The sequence below is a fragment of the Felis catus genome, chromosome E1, assembly GCF_018350175.1.
Source record: "Felis catus isolate Fca126 chromosome E1, F.catus_Fca126_mat1.0, whole genome shotgun sequence".
Lineage (NCBI taxonomy): Eukaryota > Metazoa > Chordata > Mammalia > Carnivora > Felidae > Felis > Felis catus.
The window spans coordinates 55,428,384-55,441,019 of record NC_058381.1 but is presented as its reverse complement, the minus strand read 5'-3'; the positions used below and the strand labels follow the sequence as shown (position 1 = coordinate 55,441,019).

The following is a 12,636-nucleotide window of genomic DNA, read 5'->3' as shown; positions in this document are numbered from 1 at the left end:
CAGCATCATGGGGAGGGGCCCAGAGGCCTGCAAAGCCTGGGCTGCCCTCCCTGAGCCTCACCCTGGGCTTCACCTGGGGCCCAGCCCACTGTTTGCACTGGGCTCAGGGTGATGGATGGGCCGTCAGCGCCTCTGCCCCTTCCACCAGTGGCTCAGAGGATCCAGCGGGCCAGAGGCTGCAGTCCCTGTGCTAAGCCAGGTGCAGAAAGTCACCTGGGGCTCTGTGCCAGGGAGGAGCGTGTTAGTGAGGGGTGGGGGCATGTGAGAGCCCTAGCCCCTCTCCTCACCTCCTCCCATGAACCAGGCAAGGGAGGGACTGGGTTAGACACCTCCTGGCCCAGAAATGGACCATCCCGGCCCCAGAGCCCTGACCAGGAAGACTGTCCCTTCCTATCATACTCGAAGTGACAGCTCTGTCCCTGAGAACAAATGTCACGAAGCTTGAATGTAATCGATCAAACAAACAGGGTTTATGGCAGCAGGAGAGAGCTGTTGAACTCTTCCTGGTAGCTAATTAATGAGCTCATTAGGAGACAGGGTATGTGGGGAGGGAGGGCCAGGCCTGCTCGCTGGGCTGCAAGCTTCTAGAATGTCCTGGGCTGAGCTTGAACCAAGTACCCTCCCCAAAGAAGGAGGCAGACTCCTGAGAACAGTCTGGGTGGCAGCGCCTCCCCCCCCCCCCCCCACCGCCAGACTCTGTCATTTAGGGCTGTCTGTCCTGGAGAGTAGCCGTGGGGGGCTTCCTGGGATGTCCCCTGGGCTGTACTGATTGTGGTGGTGAACAGGGGCAGGCATGCGCCCAGTCCTGGGTGTGAGCATCAGAAGCTCAGTGTCCAGGCCCTGCCCTTGGTCTTGGGCTGCAGACGGTGCCTCCCACCTCAGTGAGGATCTGGGGGAGGGGGAGGCTTTGGGGAATCCAGTCTGGTCTAGGTCCCCCTGAAATGGAGTGTTTGCTCAGAGACTCTGGGCTACCCTCTGCCCAGCCTTGGCACTTTGGTGTTCTGCCAGGGGTGGGTCCTTGGGCAGCCTCAGGCCTCCAAGTAGACCTCCACCAGCCCTCCAACAGAATGCATACGGTAGAAGACCCCCAGAGGCAGACCAAAGTTGACGATGGTGAACCACGTCCGGTAGCCATAGAAGTCCTTTTCCAGCCCGTTCTCAAACTCCGGGTGTATACCAAACGCGGGCATCATCCACAACTGGGGAGGAGAGGAGGGGGTTGAGTGAGGGAGAGGGCTCTCTGCGTCCACGGGCACTCCACCCAGGGGAGGCGGGCCCCAAAAGCTGCTAGCACACCCCCCCACCCTTCAGCCCTTCATCCCTTCAGCCCTGGGCTTTCAAAGCAAGCCGTTCCTCCCTAAATCCCCCACCCCGTACCATAGCCACCTCCCTGGCTTGCCAGCCTGAACTCTAGGTGGATCATGTGGCCTCACGTTGCCACCAGCCATGGCCCAACCTGCTCTGGGCTCCCCTGTGCCTTGACCTCAACCACCTTCTTCCGCTCTGGCTCCATTTCTCTGCCAGTCTTGACTCTCTGCTCTCTCTGCCTGGTCCTGTCTTCTGTCCAAATCGTGCCCCTTTCTCAAGACCCAGATTAAATCTTCACGAAGCCTTCCTCGGCCCATCGGGCCCACATTTCCTTCTCTGAACTCCTACTGCACGTAGGGCCAGGTGATGATGTATGGTGGCCTGTGTCAGGGGCTTCACCACCTGAGGTGTTTCCAGCATGGTGTGCCTAGAATGTGTTCGTCATGCGCTCCAACGACCCTGGGTGTCCCGGCACTGCCCCTGACGGGCTGTGGGACAACCTAAGCCTCCGTTTCCCCATCTGTCAAATGGGGACAGGGATGGTGCATAACGGTGGCTGCTGCAGGGGTTTCCTGTGATGATTCAGTGAGGAGCTGAGCTACGGCATGGGGAGGTGGACGCGAGACTTTAGCTGCCAGACAGCCAGCAGCCATCGTCAACACCTTCCCCCAGAGAGCTTTTGGGAAACCAGGCACTTGATGATCTCTGCCCTTTGACCCAATTCAGTGGATGATCAATTATTTGGCAATTCCCTCACTGGCCCCCTGGTGTCTCTCCAGCTGGACAGTACACTTCCTGAGGGTGGAAATCTTACATGTTTGCAAAGAGCACTTAGCGATATGCTTGGCACGTTCATTCATGCGGGCACCTTACAGCGAGCTGGGGGACACTGCTCTCAGCATGGAGCTGGTGGGAAAGGTGCATGTGTCCCTGACAGTAAAAGGGACAGGCCCGTTGCCCTTGGGACAGTCGATGCTCAACGGACGCACCATTCCTTCCTTCCTGAGGGTCCCCGAGGCCACCCGGGCAGCTCCGTCCCCACGCTCCCGCCCTGTCCACTCACTGTGAGATTGCAGAGGATGAGGAAGAGACAGATCTCCTTGAGCGCCCGCCGCTTCCAGTTGAGGTGGCTGTAGGAGCGGATGTAGGCCAGCGAGGCCCGCCGCAGGTCCTGGCCCAGCTCCAGCAGGGAGCCCCGGCGGGGCAGCTCGGCCTCCTGCTTCCCTGCCGTCTCCCAGAGCGGACGCCGATGCAGGCCCTCGATGATGAAGAGGTTCTGGGCGATGTGCTGCAAGATAATCAGCAGCGAGTAGGCCAGGATGAGGCGGTTGAGCAGCTCGTGGGGGCGAGTGGCCACGATGGCCACGATGGAAAAGTAGGCGATGCCCATCTGGCCCAGCGCCGCGCCCATCAGCAGCACCACGTCCAGGCTGCGGGTGGGGTTCTTGAGCGTGTCCAGCTCTCGCTCCTCCAGCCCGTGGATGGCCGTGCCCGCCAAGCACGCCAGGCTCATGGCGGGCAGCACGGCTACGTAGAAGGCATAGTAGAGGATGAAGTATTGGCGTGCGATGGCGAGGCCACTTGCTTCGATCTGGAAGAGCACGAAGACGCACACGCCTGCCACCAGGGCCAGCAGGCCAAGCAGTGGCCCGAAGATGGCCCCGTGCAGGCGGAAGGGAGGCGTGCCGGGGTGGGCACCTGCGTGGGGTGCCAGGCGGCGGCCCACGTTCTTCCACATGACAAAGAGCACGGCACAGCAGATGAGGCAGTACTCGGTGTTGAAGGGGTAGAGCATCAGGTAGCCCTTGTGGAAGACCTCGCACACCGTGGCGTTGAGGCACACGCAGGCGTTGGTGTCATTGCCTGGGAGGGGGCAGGGTGGGAAGGGATAGTTGTTCAGGTGGACCTCGTTCTGAGGAAACCGGCCGCACCAGTCAGTCCCACCCTCCGGGAGTATGGCACCCATTTTCCAGACTTGGAAACTGAGGTCCAGAGACAGAAACCAGAAATCGCGGGATGGTCGTTTCTTTACAAAGGGATTTCAGACTTCAGGAGCCAAACTTTTGTAAAGACACGTCATGTCTTTGGGGCCAAACGTCACCTCAACAGATTACTTCTCGGGCACGAGGGGAAGTCTATGACTTTACATGCTCTGTGGGGCAATCAGACACCTTGCCTCGTGATGAGGTCCCTTGCCAAGCTCACAGCATCAACTGTGGAACGCCAGTGTCCAAAGCGTTTGGCCCGGATCTGGCCGAGGCTTTGGTCCATACTTCCAGGTGGCAGGCTGAGCAGGGAAGAGGAGAACAAGTCAAATGCCACCACTAGGAAGCAGCCTGACAAACCTCAATGCCATTAGGAAAACAGAGACGTAAGAGACGGAACCATGTTTGAACACAGCATCGTAGGAGACATTTCACAGGCTGGTTGGGGAAAGCGGAACAGGTCGATGGAGAGGATGGGGATCATGTTGAGGAATTCTGTTAGAGATTATGATCCGGCTCAGGTCATTTCTCATGGTTCGTGGGTTTGAGCCCCACATCAGGCTCTGTGCCGACAGCTCCGAGCCTGGAGCCTGCTTCGGATTCTGTGTCTCCCTCTCTCCCTGCCCCTCCCCTGCTTGCACTCTCTCTCTCTCTCAAAAAATAAACATTAAAAAAATTAAAAGAAATTATAACATTGTGGTAGTGGAGGGAAATATACTTATTTTAAAGAGATGTGCATGAAAACGTTTTGAGATGAAATGCTGTGATCTCCATGATGTAATTCGGCAAAACATTGAAACTATAGCAACATGTTAATAATGATTACCTCTAGGTGATGGGTATATCCCGTTTTTTTACTCATCTGTATGTTTGACTTTTACTAAAAGAATCCGTGGTGTCACTTGTCAAAAACTCTCAGCACAGCTCTTCTGAAAAATGTATCTGAGTCTAAAGAATGTCCGCAGTCCATAGGCAGGCTGGGATTTTTGCAGCGGGGGTGCAAATGCATGAATGTGCTGGGAAGGCTTGGCTGTACACAGGTCAGGATGGTGATGCCACCTGGGGGGGGTGTGCTTTACACATACAGGTGTGGCTGAAACCCCCACGTAGGTGTGTGGGATGTAGCCTCTAAGGGCAGACTGTACAGGTAGGGGACTGGTCATGGAACAATCTGCGGGAGGAGGGCCTTCTGCCCAGAAATCTTCTGTCTCTCCTGATATGTCCGGGGATCCACAACTGTGTTAGGAAGACATCCGTTCCTTTCAGTCCTGAAGCGTTTTTAGTTTCTTGCAAGTAAAATGCGAATGCTAGGGGTGGGGCGCATACCTGGACTTATCAGCGAGTAGCTCAGCCAGGATTTGTGGCTAGCTAAGGTGACAGCTAGATGCCTGGAGCCGGGCTGCACGGTGCCAGCACCGATGGGGCAGGACGAGGACCAGCGTGTAGTCACGATCCAGAGTTTGCTCCCACTCTAGGAGGGAATGTGCACGTGTGTGCGAGTGTGTGTGTGCGTGTGTGTGTGTGCATTTGGGGCTGGGGGATCATGTCTCCTCTGTACCTGAGAAGTTTTCCACAAGGGCGCTGAGCTCAGCCTTGATCTCGCGGTGCATGGAGTCGTTGGTGACAGCCAGAACCCACAGCAGCAGGTTTGTGGCCAGGGTCAGCATCAGGCCACACCTGGAGGAGGTGCCACACTCCGTCCACACAGCCTGGCTGGCTCCCGCGTGCTCCGCCCTCACCATCACTGCCTTGGGGGAGACAGCTCTCTCCCAAAGCCAGATCCCATCTGGCATTAGGACTTCAGGAGAGGCAGCCCTAGAGGCCCCTTGGGACCCCTTCCCGGACCGACGTGCCACCCCAGGGACACCCTGTCCAAGGAAGCTGTGGGAGCAGGCACTGGCAGGGGACAGGGAGCCCCAGGGGTTGGAGGGAGAGAAGGTACCCCATCTTACCTAGTGAAATTGGTCTGGACCTGAACACAGTCCTTACAGTGTTTCCAGAGCACCCAGGTCTGAAAGAGATGGGGCCTTGAGCCCAGGGGCTGGGGGCAGGGGTGGCGGGAGCGCGGGGTATGTGCCCCAGTTGCTTGTGTGCATGTACAATGGAAGTGACAGTGAGGACGTCTGGATTGGAATCCTGGCTCTGCCGTTCCCTTGCTGTGTCGTCTTGGGCTAGTGGCAAAATATCTCAGAGGCTCAGTCTCCTCATCTCTAAAATGGGGCTAAATGCCCACCTCTTAGGGGAATGCCTACTTATCGGGGAAATGGACGGGATGATGCAAAGAAATGGCCAGCACAATGCCTGGCACAGGACAGGGACTCAGGAGTGTGAGTGATGTTGGTTCCTAAGAGTAGCTCTGTATTCCTGGGGGGTGTGGATTTAGGGATATGCAAGTATGCACAGACAGGTGTATTTATAGGGGTCTGCATTTCAGTGATGCAGGTACACGTAGCTGTGCATGGACGTGGGTATGTGGAGGCAGGCATTAGTGGGGGGCTGCGGCCTGTGTGCACATATGCTAGGCCCTGCTAGCTGCGCCTAGGCATGGTCGGGGCATGTGTGTGCATGCGGCATGGGGACGGGAGAGGCCTGTCACCTGGGCGCCGATGAAGACAATCTCGATGACGGGGAAGATGAGTTCCAGCTGCGACTTGCAGTGGATGTGGCTCACATCGTAGCCCACTCGGAAGACGTTCAGGCAGATGGCACAGCTGCCGAAGAGCACCAGGGAGCCTGGCCGGGCCAGGTGGCCGTTGGCGCCTTCCCTGGAGCCGGCTCTCCCTCCCCACCCCTCTCCGGCCACCCCGCGCCCCAACACTCACCCCGCACCCAAATGGATCCTGCATGAGGGTCCCGGAAGAGCATGGCGTGTGTGTGGCGGGTGGTGCAGGTGGCGTAATAGAGGAGCCAGAGAAGGGACAGGGCCTTCAGGGCGGCCAGCAGGATCCACACGTCGCCCAGCGTGACAGCCACGTTGTTGAAGATCATGCTACAGATGAAGGCTCCACCCAGGAACACCACATTGAGGGCCAGGAGCCCCGAGAAGAGCTGCCCTGCCTTCTGGGCCTGCCTGTCTCTCCGCAGCAGTGAGAAATGCCGCGCCAGCCAGGACTTCTGGTAGGGGGGGGCAGGAGCTCCCATTTTCTCGGCCCCCGTGCCAACTTGGTTCTCCTCGGCCGGGGCCGCTCCAGTCTTCTGTGCTTCTGGAGAGGCCATGGATGCAGGCTGAGAAGGGGCTGGGGACACAGGGTCCTGGTTGGCTGCCAGGCTTTCCTGGTTTCATTCTACCCCTGCCCTTAACTGCTGTGTGACCTAGGGCAAGCTATGCAACCTCCCTGGTCAGACACGGGAAATAATAGCAGCTTCCTTGTCTACTTTACCGGACCTGAGGAGGTTCACACAGACCAGGGGTGGCTGAGTCAGTTGAGTATCTGGCTCTTGATTTTGGCTCGGGTCATGATCCCAGGGCCGTGGGATCGAGCCCCACGTCGGGCTCTGTGCTGAGTGCGGAACCTGCTTAGGATTCTCTCTCCCTCTGCCCTTCTCCCCTGCTTGTGTTCTCTCTCTCTAAAATAAAAACAAAAAACAAAAAACAAACCAGGGGATATGGGAATCCTTTGTGCTCCAAATAAAGATAGGGATCATTTCGACTGGCTTGAGGAATACCTCCCTCCCAACGCCCTGCAAGGTTATCCCACTTTCTGCCTCAGTGCCTGATCTGAAGACGGAAAATAACTCTGTCAAGGGAGCCAGGGGCATCTGCATAATGTCTGGCCACTGGACATTTTGTGACTGGTCACCACTAAATGGCAGATTGTGTTCTGCTGACTTCTGGGAGGAATTTCCCTCTGGAAGGCAGGGAGAGCAAGAAGGTGTCCTCTCTTGTTCTGACTTTGATTAGCTGGGTAATGTTTGCCTACAATGTGTTGAGAAGGATCCTGAGGCTGAGTGTGAGGTTGGTGGGAAAGAATGCTGTGATTTGAAGTGATACTTGATTATGGATGTATATGTGTATATATAAAATTACTTTTAAAAGTCTAGAGGAGGGGCGCCAGGGTGGCTCAGTTGGTTGAACATCTGACTCTCGATTTCAGCTCAGGTTCTGATCTCACAGTTCGTGCGAGCAAGCCCCAGGTCGGGCTCTGTGCTGACAGTGCAGAGCCTGCTTGGGATTCTCTCTCTCCCGCTCTGTCTGCTCCTCCCTCCCTCCTTCTCTCCAAAATAAATAAATAAACATCAAAAAAAGAATAAAAGTCTAGAACACATCCACCAGATTCACAATAGGAGTTTCTTCTAGGGAAGGGAGTAGGGTACTAGGATTGGGAGTGGTTTAACGCTCTAGTTTCTATTTTGTAATTTTTTTTAAAGCTTATTTATTTATTTTGAGTGTGTGTGTGTGTGTGTGTGTGTGTGTGTGAGCAGGGGAGGGGCAGAGAGAGAGGGAGAGAGAGACAACCCCAAATAGGATCTGCACTTCAGCACAGAGCCATCTGTGGGGCTCAAACTCACAAACCTGAGCCTGAACCAAGAGTTGGACGTTTAATCGACAGAGCCATCCAGGTGCCCCAATTCTCTAGTTTTTTTTTTTTTTAATGTTTATTTATTTATTTTTGAGACAGAGAGAGACAGAGCATGAAGGGGGGAGGGGCAGAGAGAGAGAGGGAGACACAGAATCAGAAGCAGGCTCCAGGCTCTGAGCCATCAGCCCAGAGCCCGACGCGGGGCTCGAACTCATGGACCGCGAGATCGTGACCTGAGCTGAAGTCGGACGCTTAACTGACTGAGCCACTCAGGCGCCCCCCAATGCTCTAGTTTTTAAAGGCACATTTTTTTATGGGACTGAAAGTAATTTTAAAGCACATTAAGATTTAGGGGCAAAGTTCTGGGATTGACTTTCAATATCCGCTGTGAACACGGAACAGGCTGGAAGTCCAGCATGATTCCCGGTGGGCCCTTTGGGTACTCATTCCTTGTGGGGCTGAAACTACACTAGACAGCGAGGATGGCCTGGTGGTTCCGGGTGCCGTCCCCGTGGAAGGCTTCGCCTGAGCTGACCCAGGAGGCCCTCTCGCCATCCCCGGCCATCTCTGAAGCTCTCCTTGGTGCTGCCACTGCCCACATCCCTGGTACTCTGGGCTCGGGGTGCCAAGTGCTCTCTGTCCCCATCCTCCAGGCGGGCAGGAGGTCTGCTTCTTAACTACCTCAGTCAGAGGCCTCTCCATTCCCACCTCTCCCAGCAGGTAGCCAGGTACCCTCCTCGCCTCTCCCCTATCAACCTCTCAGGTCTAAGCCTGTCCATTCCAGCCTGCAAACCTCTCTTAGATTGTTCTTTCTTTACTTACTGTTTTATTTTATTATTTTTATTAAAACATTTTAATGTTTATTAAAAAAAACTTTTAAATGTTTATTTATTTTTGACACAGAGAGAGAGAGCACAAGCAAGGGAGGGGCAGGGAGAGAGAGGGAGACACAATCTGAAGCAGGCTCCAGGCTCTGAGCTGTCAGCACAGAGCCCAACACGGGGCTCGAACCCACGAACTATGAGATCATGACCTGAACCAAAGTCGGATGCTCAACGACTGAGTCACCTAGGCGCCCCTCCCTTAGATTTTTCTTGACCTCAACCTCTACCCTAGTTCAGGGCCTCTTCTGCTCTCTCCTGCACTGGTCTCCCTACCCACTGTGCCTCTCCCCTACTGTAAGCCCGCCAAGGCTCCCAATTGCTGAGGGAAATGAGTCAATCAGAGAAAGACAAATACCATAAGATCTCACTCATATATGGAATTTACGAAACAAAACAGATAAAGCAAAAAGGAGACAAATGAAAAATTAGACTCTTAAATGTAGAGAACAAATTGGTGGTTACAGAGGGGAGGTGGGTGGGGGGAATGGGTGAAATAGGTGATGGGGATTAAGAGTATAGCTACTGTGACGAGCACTGCTGAATGTATAGAGTTGTTGAATCACTATTTGGACATCTGAAACTAATATAACACTGTAGGTTAATTACAATGGAACTAAAGAAATAAAAATAAAAATAAGACAATTGCCCTCAGTATAAAGTCCAAACTATCTAGCACGGCCTGCACTGCCTTTCAAAATGAAAACTTACGGTGCATGTTTAGTACAGGCTTGGAGGCTAGCTGCCTTTGCTTCCTGGTCTGGCCTTGACTTAGCTCTCTAGCACTGTCCTTAGACCCCACTGCCTGCCACGGACTGTGTCATCCTGCTGTAGCTCCCAGAATGTGCCTGCTTTTGTTCATCACCCCGTCTGCCCACGCTGCCTTTTGCCCATAATGCCCACCCCCTTGCCCTTTGGCTGACTGCAGCTTAGAGCAGAACCCCACCTCCTCTAAGCGGCCCTCCCTGAGCCCCAGGCCAAGGCTACACTAGGTGCCCCATGGCCCCCCTGGGGCATCACCTGTCATGCTCATTCTCTTCTAACTCACTGCTCTTTGCTCTGTCTCTACCCTTTAACTCAGCTTCAGGAGCTTCAGCTTTTCCCTCTCTGTAACCACCAGAAGACCCTCACCACATTTGGCTCTAAAAGACAGCCTTCCCAAACCCCCAGGCTCCCGTGTGCTCTTTGCTCAATATTCGTACCTTCTGTGGTTCTGTTACGGCAAATAGAATAACACTTGGTCCTCTCTTCAAGATTCTACAAATGATTTTGTCCCCCTTTCCCAGTCCCCTCTGTCGTCTTTTGCCCTCTCCCTGTCCAGCCCCCTCGTCACACTCTGGATACCTACTCCCCATGTCGATCCAGGCCCAGCCAGAAGGCTCCAAGGCTCCATCCATCCTTGTGTGGCTTCCCACACCCCTCCGCCCCATCACTTCTGGAGGCTGCTGTTCCTCTGCCTCACCTGTTACCTTCCACCAATGGCTCTTGCCCGTCTTCTCCACCTACCTTAAGAACCTCTCCCGGAAAGCATTCTTTCCCTGCCCAAGCATCTATTGGGAGTGCATGTGCACTGTCTGGTGAGACGCTGTGGGCATGGCTGGACCCCCTCAAGGCCAGGAGAGCCTCCAGGGCAGGGACCAGGTCCTGCTGAACTTGAACCCTCCAAACCTGTCACAGGCACGCTGCTCTTGCTGACCGACTCTGCCATTTTCTGGGGGATCTTTCAGCACCACAGCCATGGACAGAGACCCTTCCCATTAAATGCTTTCCATCCTGACCCAATCCCAGAGACTTTAGAGATAATCTTTATCTGTCCTCCAAGTTGAGCAAGCATGAGACTCACAGGGACACCTCCCTGCTCCTTTTGTCCCAACCCTGACTCCTTCTTCTTGCCTTCCCCACGATGTCCCTCATCTTCCCAGGGCAGTAGAGCCTAATGAGCCCAATTCTGGCACTTACTATCTCTGTGATCTTGGATAAGCTACTGAGACTCTCTGTGCCTCAGTTTCCTCATATGTAAAATGGATGTACAACTATGGAATAGTACCTGGTGCATAGAAGATACTCAGTAAAGATTTCTTGAACGAATAAATGAAGCACTTAATGCATAATGCCTACCTCATTGGGGTTTCGTGAAAATTAAATGATTTAATGCGTGTAAATGCATGTAGAGCCATGTCTGGCATGGGAAAACTCTCAGTGTTAGTTATCTGTGTCTTTCAGTTCTGTCGAGGTCCTGGAGAGACTGGAAGAGTCAGGATTACTGGTAAATTTCAGGGGTGGTTTTTGCTTGGACTGCAGGCCTAGAGGGGACACTCCAGGACAAGGTTCCAGGTCCTCTCTCTTCAGGGTCCCCTTCCTTGCCCTCCCCACCCCCAAATCCTACCCTCCAACGGCCGCTAGAGGGAGTCCTGGAAGTGGTCGAATTCGGTCTGCGGCGGGGAGGGTGCCAGGGTGGGACAATTTGGGGGGCGCGGGAAAGAGGCTAGGGCACCCAGGACTGACAAGGAGGAATCCGACGCCCTCTGGCACGTCCCTTGGCGCGACGCCAGTCCAAGGGAGGGCCCGGACACCAAACTGGTTTGTTGGTCGCGATTAGAGACAGGTGATGATGAAAACCGCGGAGCCGTCGGGGCGTGGCGCCTGGCCCGGAGCCGCAGGACCAGCTCGGGAGGAGGCAGCTGAGCGCGGGCTGGGACCTTGGGGGTTTCTCTCTGAGCCACTGGAGGGACCGCGGTGCCCGGGGCAGCCGCTACACATATACCTCAGACCAGATGTCCAGGCAGCCCCAACCCCACAGCCCTTGACCCAGCCATCCTGGGTTTTGATTCTTCCTGGCCTCAGCACCCACTTTTGGCTGTGCGCCCCCAGACCGGCTAGGGTGGGACCCGCCTTGCTGATTTTTGTGTGCCCCCTATTCGCGGGAAGAAGGTGGGCAGCGGAGCCAGGGTTGGGGTGCGGGATAGAGAAGGGTTGGTTCTCGGGTCGCCAGGGGTTGGCCTCCCCCTAGTCATCCCGCCCTCCCTCCCTTACCCCTACAGCCCCTAGTCCTTGAACCCGAAGCAGGGGTAAATGTCAAGGATGGGCACGCCCGGGAAGTCCCGCCGGCAGTCGAAGGGAGCTCCGGGGCCTGGCGCCGCCGCCGGGAGCCTTACCTGAGGCCTGGGCTGGCATCGCCCCGGCTGACCGACTGCCGGCGCAGCGCGGATCTTCAGTCCAGGTGAGGCCCCCGGGCCCGCACCGATGCCCCCGACGCCCTCCCCTGAGGGACTGCGCAGCCGCTGCTCAGGCTCCGTGGCCCATCGATTTTTCTGTTGACTTTGGGGATCTCATTAAACCTTCGTTAATTACCCAGCCAGGGGCTCCCAGACGCTGCAGCCAATAGCGAGGCAGCTAGGCGGGCGGGCGGGGCCGGAGGCCCTGCGGCTTAGGGCCTCAGGGTCAGAGGACCCGCGGCCGCCCGCCTCCGGGGTGGACTGGGGTGCACCGTCCTTAGGCCATTAGGTCTCGGCAAAGGTCCTGCGAGGCTCAGGCCACACTTTCCTACGGCAGCCAAGCAGGGAACAGACTGGACCCCCCCCCCCCCCAGGTTTGGTGTCACCTTTTCCTGTACCCCACCCAGCACCTGGTAGGGGTGCGGTCTTGCAGCAAACTCGCCACTCCACTCTGTCTCCCTAAGTCGAACGTGAACTTGGGGCAGAAGAGACCTCATTCCAACCCACAGGAGGCAGGTGGGGTGGGGGCAGCGGCCCCCTCTGGCCCTCCTCACTCCTCCTGCAGCCTCTGAGACCTGCCCATCTCATTCTGCGGGCAGAGTCTGGGCGCGGCTTCCTCTTAAACTCCCTGTGTTCTACGTGCTTCTGCCCCCACGCTCCCCACGCCCCAGCCCCCACCGCTGTCCACCGAAGTGGTCACCGAAGTGACCCTTCGGCCCCTCTAGCC

The 12,636-nt window shown here is 55.9% G+C and overlaps 1 protein-coding gene across 1 annotated transcript; it reads right to left on the bottom strand.

Moving 5' to 3' along the window:
* Nucleotides 1-448: 448 nt before the first annotated feature.
* Nucleotides 449-12,225, bottom strand: OTOP3 (otopetrin 3). The gene is made up of 7 exons (XM_011289436.4): nucleotides 11,850-12,225; nucleotides 6,116-6,529; nucleotides 5,890-6,026; nucleotides 5,246-5,304; nucleotides 4,852-4,970; nucleotides 2,372-3,171; nucleotides 449-1,199 (listed from the first exon to the last, which is right to left on the bottom strand). Exons 1-7 carry the CDS (start codon nucleotides 11,866-11,868, stop codon nucleotides 1,029-1,031), a joined length of 1,719 nt encoding a protein of 572 aa, XP_011287738.2. The 5' UTR covers nucleotides 11,869-12,225; the 3' UTR covers nucleotides 449-1,028.
* Nucleotides 12,226-12,636: the final 411 nt, after the last annotated feature.